We start from the raw sequence: 13,888 nt of genomic DNA, 5'->3' as shown, positions 1-13,888 counted from the left end.
TTGATCATGCCAGTCAGAGGACAAGGAGATAAAGATGTTCCCAAACCGGAAACCCTGGATGAACAAGGAGGTACAGAACCTGCTGAGGGCACGCAACAATGCCTTTAAATCTGGTGACACTTCAGCATACAGTGTTGCCAGATCACACCTGAGCAAAGGTATTAAAAGGGCCAAAGACACCCATAGGCAACGGGTGGAAGACCACTTCAACACCACGGACACCAGAAGCATGTGGCAGGGTGTCAGGGACATCACTGGCTACAAGAGCAGCCCTGCCTGCCCCCACAGCGATATGGCACTGACCAACGAGCTTAACACCTTCTTTGCCCGCTTTGAAACTGGCAAAACCACCTTGAGTGAAAGAACCCCAGCCGAGGCGGTGGGACAGGTCTTGCAACTGAGCACACAGGAGGTACAACGCGCTCTGCAAAGGGTCAACCCACGCAAGGCTGCAGGACCGGATGGAGTTCAAGGAAGGGTACTGAAGGACTGTGCTGAACAGCTGGCTGAGGTATTCACCAGGATCTTTAACCTGTCATTATCTCTGGCTACGGTCCCCAAGTGCCTGAAGTCGGCTATCATAGTTCCGGTGCCGAAAAAAGCAAAGATCTCCAACCTGAACGACTACCGCCCGGTTGCTCTAACGCCGATAGTCATGAAGTGCTTTGAGAGGCTGGTCCTCTCACACATCAAATCCAGCATCCCTGACTCACTGGACCCACATCAATTTGCATACAAGGCAAATAGATCCACAGAGGACGCCATCTCTCTGGCTCTTCACACTGTTCTGACTCACCTAGAGAGACAGGGCACGTACGTGAGGATGCTATTCATAGACTATAGCTCCGCCTTCAACACGGTCATCCCCACCAAGCTCATCACCAAACTCCACCAGCTAGGCCTCAGCTCGTCATTATGTGACTGGATCCTGGACTTCCTGCTGGAACGACCGCAGGCAGTGAGAATGGGCCCGCACCTGTCCTCCACTATCACCCTGAGTACCGGCACACCACAGGGCTGTGTTCTGAGCCCCATGCTCTACTCCCTCTTCACACACGACTGTGTTCCTGCATTCGACAAGTTTGCAGATGACACAACGGTGATCGGGCTGATCACCAACGGGGATGAAACAAACTATAGAGCGGAGGTGCAGAACCTGGCGGACTGGTGCTCGGATAACAACCTGTCCCTAAATACCACCAAGACCAAGGAGCTGATCATCAACTTCTGTAGGTCACATAACGGGGAATATGCCCCGATCTCTATCAACGGGGACAGTGTGGAGAGAGTGTCCAGCTTCAAGTTTCTGGGCACTCACATTTCGGAGGACCTAACATGGTCCAATAACACTGCTGCGCTGGTCAAGAAGGCACAACAAAGACTGTTCTACTTAAGAACACTAAAAAAGTCTGGTCTACCCCAACAGCTGCTGACGACCTTCTACCGCTGCACCATAGAGAGCATCCTAACGCATGGCATCCCTGTGTGGTACCTCAGCTGCACTGAGGCAGAAAGGAAAGCTCTACAGCGGGTAGTCCATAGAGCTCAGAGGGCCATCGGAACACAGCTACCAGACTTGGAGGGCATCTACAACACACGATGCCTCAGAAAAGCCACCAGCATCCACAAAGACTCTTCACACCCCTGCAACAGTCTGTTCGAACTCCTTCCATCGGGCAGACGATACAAGGCCTTCTATGCCCGCACCTCCAGACTCAGGAACAGCTTCACCCCCAGGGCCATAGCTGCTATGAACCGGTCCTGCTGAGCCGGATGGCCACAACGCATAGATCAACTTGCACTTTACCCTGTCCAAAACTGTTACAACTGTTTTGTTTCGTTGGGTTGCTGCTGTCTAAATTACCTAAATTATTGCATCGTATGGGAGGCGCATTCCCAATCTCGTTGTACCCCTGGGTACAATGACAATAAAGATATATTGTATTGTATTGTATTGTATTGTATTGTAGATGGTTCTATGTCTGAACGTAACCTTCCTCATCACCATTCTCCTCCACTGCTGTTTCCCCTAGTGCCCTCTTCCTGTTCTGTTTCCACCTTTAGGGAACAGTAGTTGGGGTACCATGTGACCTATTCCAATCCCTTGTTCAAGCAAACAAGACAGAACATAGCTGAAGTTGAATGGTAATGCAGGAATGCGGTGTTAATAATGGTACTGATTGATGATTGAATCAAGGGGAACGTATTGAGCGCAATGAAATGTTTTTACAGTGACCACACCTAACAGATTGCTGATGAAATTTGCTGCTGAAGTGATTTAGAGATTGTTCGTCCTGCTACCCATGATTTGTGGGATTATGTTCCCAATATGGGTCAGGCAGTTCAAATGTGAGAGCCCTCATTGCTGTTCTGCTTTTCCAATGGACTCCCTCTTATTTGTCTGTCCTTTTCTTAAGCAGAACAGATAAAGGACATTAGATTTCCTTTTCATTATTGTCTCTCAACTGGCATGACCTGTCTGTGGCAGCATTCTGGGGCGTGCAGTGCTTAAAGTGAGGGTGGTGGTGGATGCTGGAATAAGAGAGCATTTACCTGTACGTATGTAAACACCTGAGTATATAAGTACTTGTTTCTGTTCTCTCACTGCTCTCTTCCATTACAACTGCAAGTGTGTGTTGCAGCTCTCAGGGTCCCAAGAGGAGTGTTTCTTTAAGGGCTAATACCATTATCTGATTATTGCATACAAATTGTAGTCTCCTGTGCTGAATTGAGTGAGTTTCCATTGGGAATACTGCAGGACCCATATTAATGTTGTAAAATCTGAGATATAAACTAACATAACGCTATTTTTAATGTTTTTGTGGCCAATTATATCGCTTTTCTGCTGAGATTCACTAGCTGTTGGCAATATAAGCAGCGGTTTATTTTTGTGCTCAATAAAGAGTGAAATCCATATTCCAAGCAGTATTGTTCTATAAATGTAATTTTGTTTTCTGGCCAGAGCCTAATTAATCACTCTTTAAAGGGTCCGGTGCTGCAAAAATAATTAATGCTCACTGATTCACTTTCTATGTGGGCCGTCGTAATCAGCGAAATGAATTCCTTGTAATTAACGCCATGATATCCAATGCGAAAATACTTCAAATGCTGGGGTTTGGAAGTCCACATCCATGGGATATTTCTCTCAGGCAAAAAAAACTTGTTCTTTAATACCCATCATTTAGATATTTTAAGCAAAAGTAACAGCAGTCTGATTTTTGACACACGCCAAGAACTATTTGTAAACTCTGGCTCTCCTGCCAATCACAATGCCAATCTGTCAGCCACCATTTAGGCAGCTGCTTTACTAACATGCTTCACAGTGACATCAGGCAGCCTTGACATCATCGTGATTGACAAGTGGCTTGCCATCACAAATAGTTTTGGGGGTTTTCATATTTTGTTTAGATTGTTTAGAAACATATACAATTCTTAAAGGATTGGATAGGCTAGATGCAGGAAAAAAATTCCCCATGTTGGGGGAGTCCAGAACCAGGGGTCACAGTTTAAGAATTAGGGGTAGGCCATTAAGGACTGAAATGAGGAAAAACTTTTTCACCCAGAGAGTTGTCAATCTGTGGAATTCTCTGCCACAGAAGGTAGTGGAGGCCAATTCACTGGATGTTTTCAAGAGAGAGTTAGATTTAGCTCTTAGGGCTAAAGGAATCAAGGGATATGGGGAAAAAGCAGGAACGGGGTACTGATTTTAGATCATTTTAGATGATCAGCTATCATATTGAATGGCGGTGCTGGATCGAAGGGCCGAATGGCGTACTCCTGGACCTATTTTTCTATGCTTCTAATGGTAAAATTATACAGTCAGTGCATGGAATATAGAAACATAGAAGTATAGAAAATAAGTGCAGGAGTAGGCCATTCAGCCCTTGGAGCCAGCACCACCATTCAATATGATCATGGCTGATCATCCAGAATCAGTTCCTGCTTTCTCTGCATTTCCCTTGATTCCGTTAGCCCTAAGAGCTATGTCTAACTCTCTCTTGAAAACATCCAGTGAATTGGCCTCCACAACCTTCTGTGGCAGAGAATTCCACAGATTCACAATATAGGGGAAGAAAACTTATTTTCCAACCATACCTTGCAGAGGCATTTCCCTTATCAGGTATCTGCACACTGTAAATGGATTGGATGTAGCCATATATTGTCTTTCTGCTGACTGGTTAGCATGCAACAAAAGCTTTTCACTGTACCTCGGTACATGTGACAATAAACTGAACTCAACTAAACTGAACAGTGGTCATGTGAGTAAATCATACAACTTGAGTATGTTTTGCGCCTGTTTATACTGTTTCGTCATATTTCGTCCCGTACCAACTAAAATGTGTGTGTTGTTCCCGGTTTTCCTGCAACTGCAGCTTTGCAATTGGTCCTTGAAAGCTGGCGCTGAAACAAAAAACCCAGTGGCAAAGCATATTTCCCATATGGTGCTTTCATTGGCCACAAAAAAAACCCTGAAATAGACGTAAATTTAGAAACAGACTCACCTTTAAAGTCAGTCTGTGATGGGTCCTCTCATCTCTTCTCCTCTTGCTTGCTGTAAATAGATCAAATTTAGTTTTTGTCGCAGTAATATAATCATGTTCTTTCATGGTTCCTCTGTGGTGTTAAAAATAAACATGAATTTTTCTCATTTTAGTCAATTGAGATGTTTTTCTGAGTAAAAGCCATTTATTGTGCCTTGTCACATGTGACAATAAAGTATTCAATTATTGAAGCACCATAATTAATGCAGCAGAGTGATGAAACCATTTCGATTGTGGTTTTATTGTAAAATGATTGATCTTTCTTTAAGTAAAACTTCATTGTCATAGAATCATTCCTACTTATCATCACTTTTTATTGTCAGTTTATTGGTCAACTAATTGGACATGACAATAATGAGGATCAACAGGAGTAGTATTTACAGTACTCATTGATCATTTTCTGATCAATGTTATTGAACCTCTTTGCACTGTACATTCTTCCTGGTCCTTCGAGGTCTTGAGTCAGATATTAGTTAGATATAAAATTGACCTTCCAACTCTTTGTGACCCACTGTTGCAGTAGGTGGCGCGGCATCTAATCACCATTTTGTATTTCAAGCTGCCGGGGTTTTTTAGGCCTGTTTGTCTCCCTGTCAAATGTAGCAATACAAACTCCAATTAGTTCATTTCATTTCTTAGCATGAATCATATCTGTGTTTTTGAAAAACTGCATTCACTTAATGAAAATGAGAAGAGAATATTTGTGAGTTTGGTGTCCCACGGATTCTTTAAAGTATTGGATCCTGTTGCGCACATTAAATCACGATGGGCAGAATATTCACATTTAACCAGCCTTGCTTAAACTGCAAAGTGAAATAAAGGAAAAATAAGATTTATTGCACCTGAGAATTTCTGAAATTTGCTATAAAATCTATTGGGATTGTGCACTATTACGCTGCTACTAGTAAGAATTTCATTGTTCCGTTGTCGGTACATATGACAATTAAACACTTTTGACTCTTGACATTGATTTAAACTTTTACATCAAGGCTAATATAACGTAAAATGTATTATGTCACAGCATGAGATAAACATATCCATTATTTCCATTGATACTGAAACTGGAACAATTTTTCAAAAAGCAGTATTTCCCATAACCCAAGCAGCAAGCACCCTGCAGTTTTGCCTCCACTGTCACAAGGAAGTCAAGGGGTTGTGTTCACTGGTTATGTCATCGTAGGCTTTAAATTGCCTTGTTTGTTCGGTATGCGCACTGAAACAGATGTTGCCCCACTGCACAGTATAATTTACAATATCTCGATGCTGAATGGAGGACCTCCCAAGCTACCAGCTGATCTGTCTACAAAATTGGATGGCTGCTTCTGATATATGTTAAATACATGAAAGGAAATGGAAGATTGATGAAATTTTCTGCATCTTGTTTTTATTTTTTGTGCACGATTGATGTACAGAAAGGTCTTTTAATTTGTCAGCTGAAACCAGAGAAGCCTGTGTTTCTCCCTTGACAGTCATAATCTGACTATTACTTTTGTCATTTAATAATTATCATCATGATTGCTCAAAGCGAAAGCAGCCTAACCTCCCACATGTAGCTGGTACTGTAAGGTAGAGCAGATTTGTCATTTACGATCTGACCACAAAGTCACATTTTGTGCTCCATTATCATGATTAACTTCTACATAAGATATGCTTGCCCAATTGTCATTTGTGATACTACATCAGGCTCTGACTGCCATGCTGCCTGGGCGAAAGTCAACCAATGGAATGTGACCATGTTGCATGTACACAACCACTACACTTGCAGTTCACAGTGCACTGTGGTCATGAACTTTTTATTTGTATCGTCTGATTTCTTAGGCAAACAGTAATGTTTCACATGTCATCTATCATTTCCAAAACACATACTAAAATGGTTTATGTACAATGTCTTTCTTGTGGCTGCGCACAGCATGAGGGTGGAAGGTAGACATTTTATCGTACGCTGCAAAGTTTCGCTGCCAGAACACTGCCACTTAGAATCTATTGTGTCAGGTGCCTTGTGGCAATCCGCAATTCTGGCTGCATTTCGGATCCGCAGTTGTGTTCTGGGTTCGTCACCAACAAACCGATTTGACTCTGCCTGATTATAGTAACGAAGGCAGTCCAAAAGAATATGCACAGACTCACTGTACGTCACATTGAATCACCGCGCTGACCACACAGAGCTGACCGAAGCTTCATTCCTTTAGACAAATGCACGCTTAAGGAAAAACCTCCTGCGAGAATGCATCCCATGCCACTTTATTTTCTGTGCACGCTGCAGCAGATTTAATGTTTACTGAAAGAACAGTTGCTGTTTACTTTGGTTTAGCACTTTCAGTTTTTTTAAACTTCCTTTTTTAACAACATCGCAGTGCTCAAAATCGTGAGCGAAACTTACTTTTGCTACTCCCTTGAACACAGGTGCTGAGTTTTACAAATGTTCGGCGTGGAATGGGCCGGTATCCAATTTTTTCACTTTCAAGAGACAATCAGACAGAATCAAGTTGCAAAGTGCAGTATCCAGATATGCTGTTAGAAATAAGTCAGTTTTGATTACAGTGTGTATTGCAACCTTAGACAGGAGCTACATGCTGATATGCATTCTATCAGAATGATTTACGCAAATTATGCACAATTTTCCCATAGGAATTCTCTCTCAAACTGCCAGGATAAATTGCCGGAAATTAGCCATAAAATCTGTCGAGCAAGGAACAAAAGGTGAAGGCCACTGGGATAGCAAGGACATTGGGTTTATAGAGACTTCAAGGAAAAGATAGTAACTTCATATGGAACAGATTTTTGAACTGAATCTTAAAACCGTTGCCTGCCAAATTTACTGAAGGGAAACCTTTGTGTTGAAATCGGAAAGTCTGGTTCTTAATTATGTAACATTAAATGTGCTAATAATTTTAAGGATTTTTCCAGAACTAGTTTTAAGTTATGGTCACTGTGACACTCTGAGACTGGAACTTTTTAATTCACGGTTAATACATTTCCTTTTTTTTCTCTCTCCCTCGCTCTCGCTCTCTCTCTCTCTCTCTCTCTCTCTCTCTCTCTCTCTCTCTCTCTCTCTCTCTGCATTCTTTGCTTTTGTCAATTCTTAACTCATTCTTTTAGGAAGTGCAGTAGATGAAGCCTTTCGTTTAAGCAGTTCCTCTATGATCATCCGATCAGTCAAAGAGGATATCACTTTAAACTCAAAGGACGAACCAAAAATCAAACTGAGAAAAGGGGACTGGTTAGCCCTTTATCCTCAAATTCTCCACATGGACCCAGAGGTTTATGAAGATCCTGAGGTATGTGATGCTATGTATATACTGCTCTTTTATTTCTGCAGCCAGACGGCAACAACCAAGCCTGCTGTTCACGTATACCTAGTACTCTTTCTTCCAGAAAGAAAAAAACCTTCCGTCTTTTGTATAGTGTGTGTGGTCCAAGACCTGCAGGTCATTGAATTTACTGTCTTAGTGGAGAATATGGGAATGAGATTGAGTAGTGTTACTTTGAAAGGATTAACATTAAACTGTGAATTGATTGGCTTGAAGTCAAGGAAACCCTTGGCTGTTGTCAGATAATGAATCACTTGATGGCCAAGAGAAAGAATAAAGAACTGAGTCAGTAACAAATAAACTGCACTGTTTAGATAATTATAACAGGGCATCATTGTGTACAAAAATCCTTTATTAGCTGTATGTTGCGTTATATCACTTCATAAGGATTCTCTCCTTTCTTATCAATTGATATGGTGGCATGAGCTTGAGATTGTAAAGCTATTGCTCCGCACTGAAGCTCTAAGGGTAATTGTGTCATCTCCTTGTATTTTTTTTCTGCAGCCAGAGTTAATGAATATCAAAGACTGGAAATTAATCCACCCTGGCTCAGCTTTAATGTGGCTTCAGAGATTCGCCACTTGCATGCAAATTAAATGCAATCAGATTCTACATTGCATTTGGTGAATTGTTGCTGGTACTAGCATTAACACTAAATTATCATCTGAAGTTGGAAAGGAAAGATGATTGGTTCGGCAGCAGCTATCTTTTTAGTCTCACGGTGACCTTCTATTGTACTTCTACATATGAATATATTAAAATTAGTCATTAGTATTAATTGACAGTTTCTCTTCAGGATTAAAAAAATGGATCCAACCTGTGCTTAATTTAGAATAAATTCTTCTTTCACTAAATTCTTGGCAAACTCATATTGGTACAGCTATACAATTTTGTTCATACTGCAGAGTAACGATGCTCTTCCATAAACATTGTCATGAATCCTTTCTCAGATTACAATGACGCATGCCATGTGTTCTACCCAAATTAAACCACAACCTGCTAATTGTCCCTGACCATCTCTAACTAAATTGGTATTGTTTATTAAGGGTGAAGGGATTAAAAGTACCATTAGCAAATTTGCAGATGATACAAAGCTGGGTGGCAGTGTGAACTGTGAGGAAGATGCTATGAGGTTGCAGGGTGACTTGGACAGGTTGTGTGAGTGGGCGGATGCATAGCAGATGCAGTTTAATGTGGATAAGTGTGAGGTTATCCACTTTGGTGGTAAGAATAGGAAGGCAGATTATTATCTGAATGGTGTCAAGTTAGGAAAAGGGGATGTACAACGAGATCTGGGTGTCATAGTGCATCAGTCACTGAAAGGAAGCATGCAGGTACAGCAGGCAGTGAAGAAAGTCATTGGAATGTTGGCCTTCAAAAGTTTAGTATAGGAGCAAAGAGGTCCTTCTGCATTTGTATAGGGCCCTAGTGAGACCGCACCTGGAGTACTGTGTGCAGTTTTGGTTTCCAAATTTGAGGAAGGATATTCTTGCTATTGAGGGCATGCAGCGTAGGTTAATTCCCGGAATGGCGAGACTGTCATATGTTGAAAGACTGGAGCGACTAGACTTGTATACACTGGAATTTAGACAGATAACAGGGGATCTTATCGAAACATAGATTATTAAGGGGATGGACACGTTAGAGGCAGGAAACATGTTCCCAATGTTGGGGGAGTCCAGAACCAGGGGCCACAGTTTAAGAATAAGGGGTAGTCCATTTAGAATGGAGATGAGGAAAAACGTTTTCAGTCAGAGAGTTGTAAATCTATGGAATTCTCTGCCTCAGAAGGCAGTGGAGGCCAATTCGCTGAATGCATTCAAGAGAGCTAGATAGAGCTCTTAAGGATAGCGGAGTCAGGGGGTATGGGGAAAAGACAGGAACGGGGTACTAATTGACAATGATCAGCCATGATCACATTGAATGGTGGTGCTGGCTCGAAGGGCCGAATGGCCTACTCCTGCACCTATTGTCTATTGACTAAAACAAAACCTGGGTTCAAGGAGGTGAAATATTCTCAGGATTAGGACGTGGATTGTAAATATTCATTGATGTTTAATGTTGCTTGAACCCTAGTAATTCACTCCCAGATATCCATTAATCTTTAACACTAGAATGAGCACTAATTCAAGTTTGGAGATATAATTTTACAAGTTTCAAATATATGTCAAGAAACAAATATTTATAAAATGGTTGTATGTCTGTGATTTACTCAAATGATTATGCGAAGCAGAGACTTCTTTCAGTTTATAAATCCATTAGAATCCCAAGATTGTCGGACGCAGAGGGTATGTAAAACTTGATGATTCCACAGGTGAAAAATAATTTTAGTGTGAAATCAAGAATCACTCCTTCATAGAAGAAGTGGTAGAAATAGAGAGCTTCTCGTTCCAACAAACTGTGGTTGCTGCATCAATTTAAATTTTCACAGCCAAAATCAGTATTTTTTTAGTTAATGGAGGTGGGAGGGTGAACCAGGGTGATACAGAGGTAATACTCTTCGGAATTCTGAAAGGGGCAATTGGGGTAAAATATCAAGTTGTAAAATCCCATTGCAGGTGGCAAAAAGTATGGAGGATTATCCTTTAAATGTGCGGTCTGACGAGGCAGAACGGGGGGACAAGGGGAGCTCTCTCCTGGGTTAGGCTGGGGTGGGATGTGATTCAGAGCAGATGTGCAGAGAATGAAGGAGAAGCGGTTAAAAGGAAGTAAGAGTCAAGAGCGTTTTAATTGTCATATGTCCTGAATTGGAACAATGACATTCTTACTTGCAGCAGCGCAGGAGCCATGTACCCAATAGTATGCAGGAATATATATAGTGGGGAAAGAAGTGGGGGTGGGGGTGCGGGGGGGAAGATGGGCGAGATTCGTTAGTCAATCATCTGTCCCCTGTGGTAGAGACAGAGAGAGAAAAGCAGGACCTCTAGGGTGGTTATCTCCGGTTTGCTTCCAGTTCCAGTTCCAGTGCTGGTGAGGGCAGGAACAGGGAGATACACGACCTGAATGTGTGGCTGAGGAACTGGTGCAGGGGGCAGGGATTTAGATTCTTAGACCACTGGGATCTGTTTTGGGGTAAGGGGAATTGTACAAAAGGGACGGGTTGCACCTCAACAGGTGGGGGATCAGCATTCTGGCAGGCAGGTTTTCCAATGCTACACGGGTGGTTTTAAACTAAATAGTGAGGGGGGGGGGGGTCAAATGGGACAGACAAGGATGGAGTTAAAGGGAAAGAGAGTATAGGAAAAGTTAAGAAAGACCCCAGAATTAACGGGACAGAAAGCTCATGAAGGGATAGGGGAGAATGGCCAAGTGTAATAGGAATCGATGTGAAAGGTGAGATGAGCAATGGATTAAAAGTATTATATATCAATGTGCGAAGTATAAGAAGTAAAGTGGATGAGCTTGAGGCTCAGTTAGAGATTGGTCGATATGACATTGTGGGGATTACAGAGACATAGCTGCAGGAGGATCGGGATTGGAACCTGAATATTCAGGGTCATACGTCCTAAAGAAAGGACAGGCAGGTGGGCAGAAGAGGTGGGGTAGCTCTGTTGGTGAGGGATGAAATTCAGTCCCTTGCGAGACGTGACATAGGGACTGACGATGTAGAGTCACTGTGGATAGAGTTGAGGAATTGTAAAGGTAAGAAGACACTAATGAGAGTTATCCACAGGCCCCCAAACAGTAGCCCGGAGAAAGGGTGTAAGTTACAGCAGGAATTAAAACTGGCATGTAACAAAGGTAATGCCACTGTGGTTATGGGGGATTTCAATATGCAAGTAGACTGGGAAAATCAGGTTAGTTCTGGACCCCAAGATAGGGAGTTTGCAAAGTGCCTCCGAGATGGATTCTTGGAGCAACTTATACTGGAGCCTACCAGAGAGAAGGCAATTCTGGATTTAGTGTTGTCCAATGAACCAGATTTAATAAGGGAGCTCAAGATAAAGGAACCACTTGGTGGTAGTGACCATAATATGATTAGTTTTAATCTGCAATTTGAGAGGGAGAAGGTTAAATCAGAAGTGTCAGTGTTGCAGTTAAACAAAGGGGACTATGAAGGCATGAGAGAGGAGCTGGCCAAGGTTGACTGGAAAAGGATCCTAGCAGGAATGACGGTGGAACAGCAATGGCAGGAATTTCTGAACATAATCTAGAAGATGCAAGATCATTTTATTCCAAAGTGGAAGAAAGATTCTAAGGGGAGTAAGAAGCAACCATGGCTGATAAGGGAAGTTAGGGATGGAATAAAACTAAAATAAAAGATGTATAACATAGCAAAGAGTAGCGGGAAGCCAGAGGATTGGGCAACTTTCAAAGGTCAACAGAAGATAACAAAACGGTCAATACGGGCTGAAAAGATGAAGTACGAGGGGAAGCTGGCCAAGAATATAAAGAAGGACAATAAAAGCTTCTTTGGGTATGTTAAGAGAAAAAGATTAGTAAAGACAAATGTGGGTCCCTTGAAGGTAGAAATGGGTGAAATTATTATGGGTAACAAGGAAATGGCAGAAGAGTTGAACAGGTACTTTGGATCTGTCTTCACTAAGGAAGACACAAACAATCTCCCAGATGTACTAGAGGACAGAGGATCTAGGGAGACAGAGGAACTGAAAGAAATTTGCGTTAGGTGAGAAATAGTATTGGGTAGACTGATGGGACTGAAAGCTGATAAATCCCCAGGGCCTGATGGTCTGCATCCTAGGGTACTCAAGAAGGTGACTCTAGAAATTGTGGATGCATTGGTGATCATTTTCCAATGTTCAATTGATTCAGGATCAGTTCCTGTGGATTGGAGGGTAGCTAATGTTATCCCACTTTTCAAGAAAGGAGCGAGCGAGAAAACGGGGAATTATAGACCAGTTAGCCTGACATCAGTGGTGGGGAAGATGCTGGAGTCAATTATTAAAGAAGAAATAACTATGCATTTGGATAGCAGTAAAAGGATTGGTCCAAGTCAGCATGGATTTATGAAGGGGAAATCCTGCTTGACTAATCTTCTGGAATTTTTTGAGGATGTGACAAGTAAAATGGATGAAGGAGAGCCAGTGGATGTAGTGTGTCTAGACTTTCAGAAAGCCTTTGATAAGGTCCCACATGGGAGATTAGTGAGCAAAATTAGAACACATGGTATTGGGGGTAGGGTATTGACATGGATAGAGAATTGGTTGGCAGACAGGAAGCAAAGAGTAGGAATAATCCTTTTCAGAATGGCAGACTGTGGCAAGTGGAGTGCCGCAAGGCTCGGTGCTGGGGACGCAACTATTTACAATATATATTAATGATTTGGATGATGGAATTAGAAGTAACACTAGTAAGTTTGCAGATGACACAAAGCTGGGTGGCAGTGTGAACTGCGAAGAGGATGTTAGGAGGTTGCAGAGTGACTTGGACAGGTTGAGTGAGTGGGCAAATGCTTGGCTGATGCAGTGTAATGTAGATATATATGAGGTTATCCACTTTGGTGGCAAAAACAAAGAGGCAGATTATTATCTCAATGGTGTTAGATTAGGTAAAGGGGAAGTGCAACGAGACCTGGGTGTCCTTGTATACCAGTCACTGAAAGTAAGCGTGCAGGTACAGCAGGCAGTGAATAAAGCTATTGGCATGTTGGCCTTCATAACGAGAGGATTTGAGTATACAGTGCATTCAGAAAGTATTCAGACCCCTTCACTTTTTCCACGTTTTGCTATGTTACTGCCTTATTTTAAAATGGATTAAATTCATTTTTTTAATCATCGATCGACACACAATACCCCATAATAAAAAAGCAAAAACAGGTGTTTAGAAATTTTTGCAAATTAATTTAAAATAAATAACTGAAATATCACATTTACATAAGTATTCAGACCCTTTACTCAGTACTTTGTTGAGGCACCTTTGGCAGTGATTACAGCCTCAAGTCTTCTTGGGTATGACGCTACAAGCTTGGCACACCTGCATTTGGGTAATTTCTCCCATTCTTCGCTGCAGATCATCTCAAGCTCTGTCAGGTTAGATGGGGAGCGTCGATGCACAGCTATTTTCAGGTCCTTCTAG

At 42.1% G+C, this 13,888-nt stretch overlaps 1 protein-coding gene across 1 annotated transcript in view; it reads left to right on the top strand.

The window, feature by feature from the left end:
- The window catches only part of cyp7b1 (cytochrome P450, family 7, subfamily B, polypeptide 1), a 178,207-nt gene that overhangs the window by 151,362 nt on the left and 12,957 nt on the right, over positions 1-13,888 (top strand). Inside the window, exon 5 of the mRNA XM_078397462.1 lies at positions 7,641-7,819. Within this exon, the coding sequence (XP_078253588.1) occupies positions 7,641-7,819 (179 nt within the window). The remainder of the gene's footprint in view (positions 1-7,640; positions 7,820-13,888) is intronic.

This window comes from Rhinoraja longicauda, chromosome 4 (genome assembly GCF_053455715.1).
Source record: "Rhinoraja longicauda isolate Sanriku21f chromosome 4, sRhiLon1.1, whole genome shotgun sequence".
Classification (NCBI taxonomy): Eukaryota; Metazoa; Chordata; class Chondrichthyes; order Rajiformes; family Arhynchobatidae; genus Rhinoraja; species Rhinoraja longicauda.
This window is presented reverse-complemented; position numbering and strand designations above follow the sequence as displayed.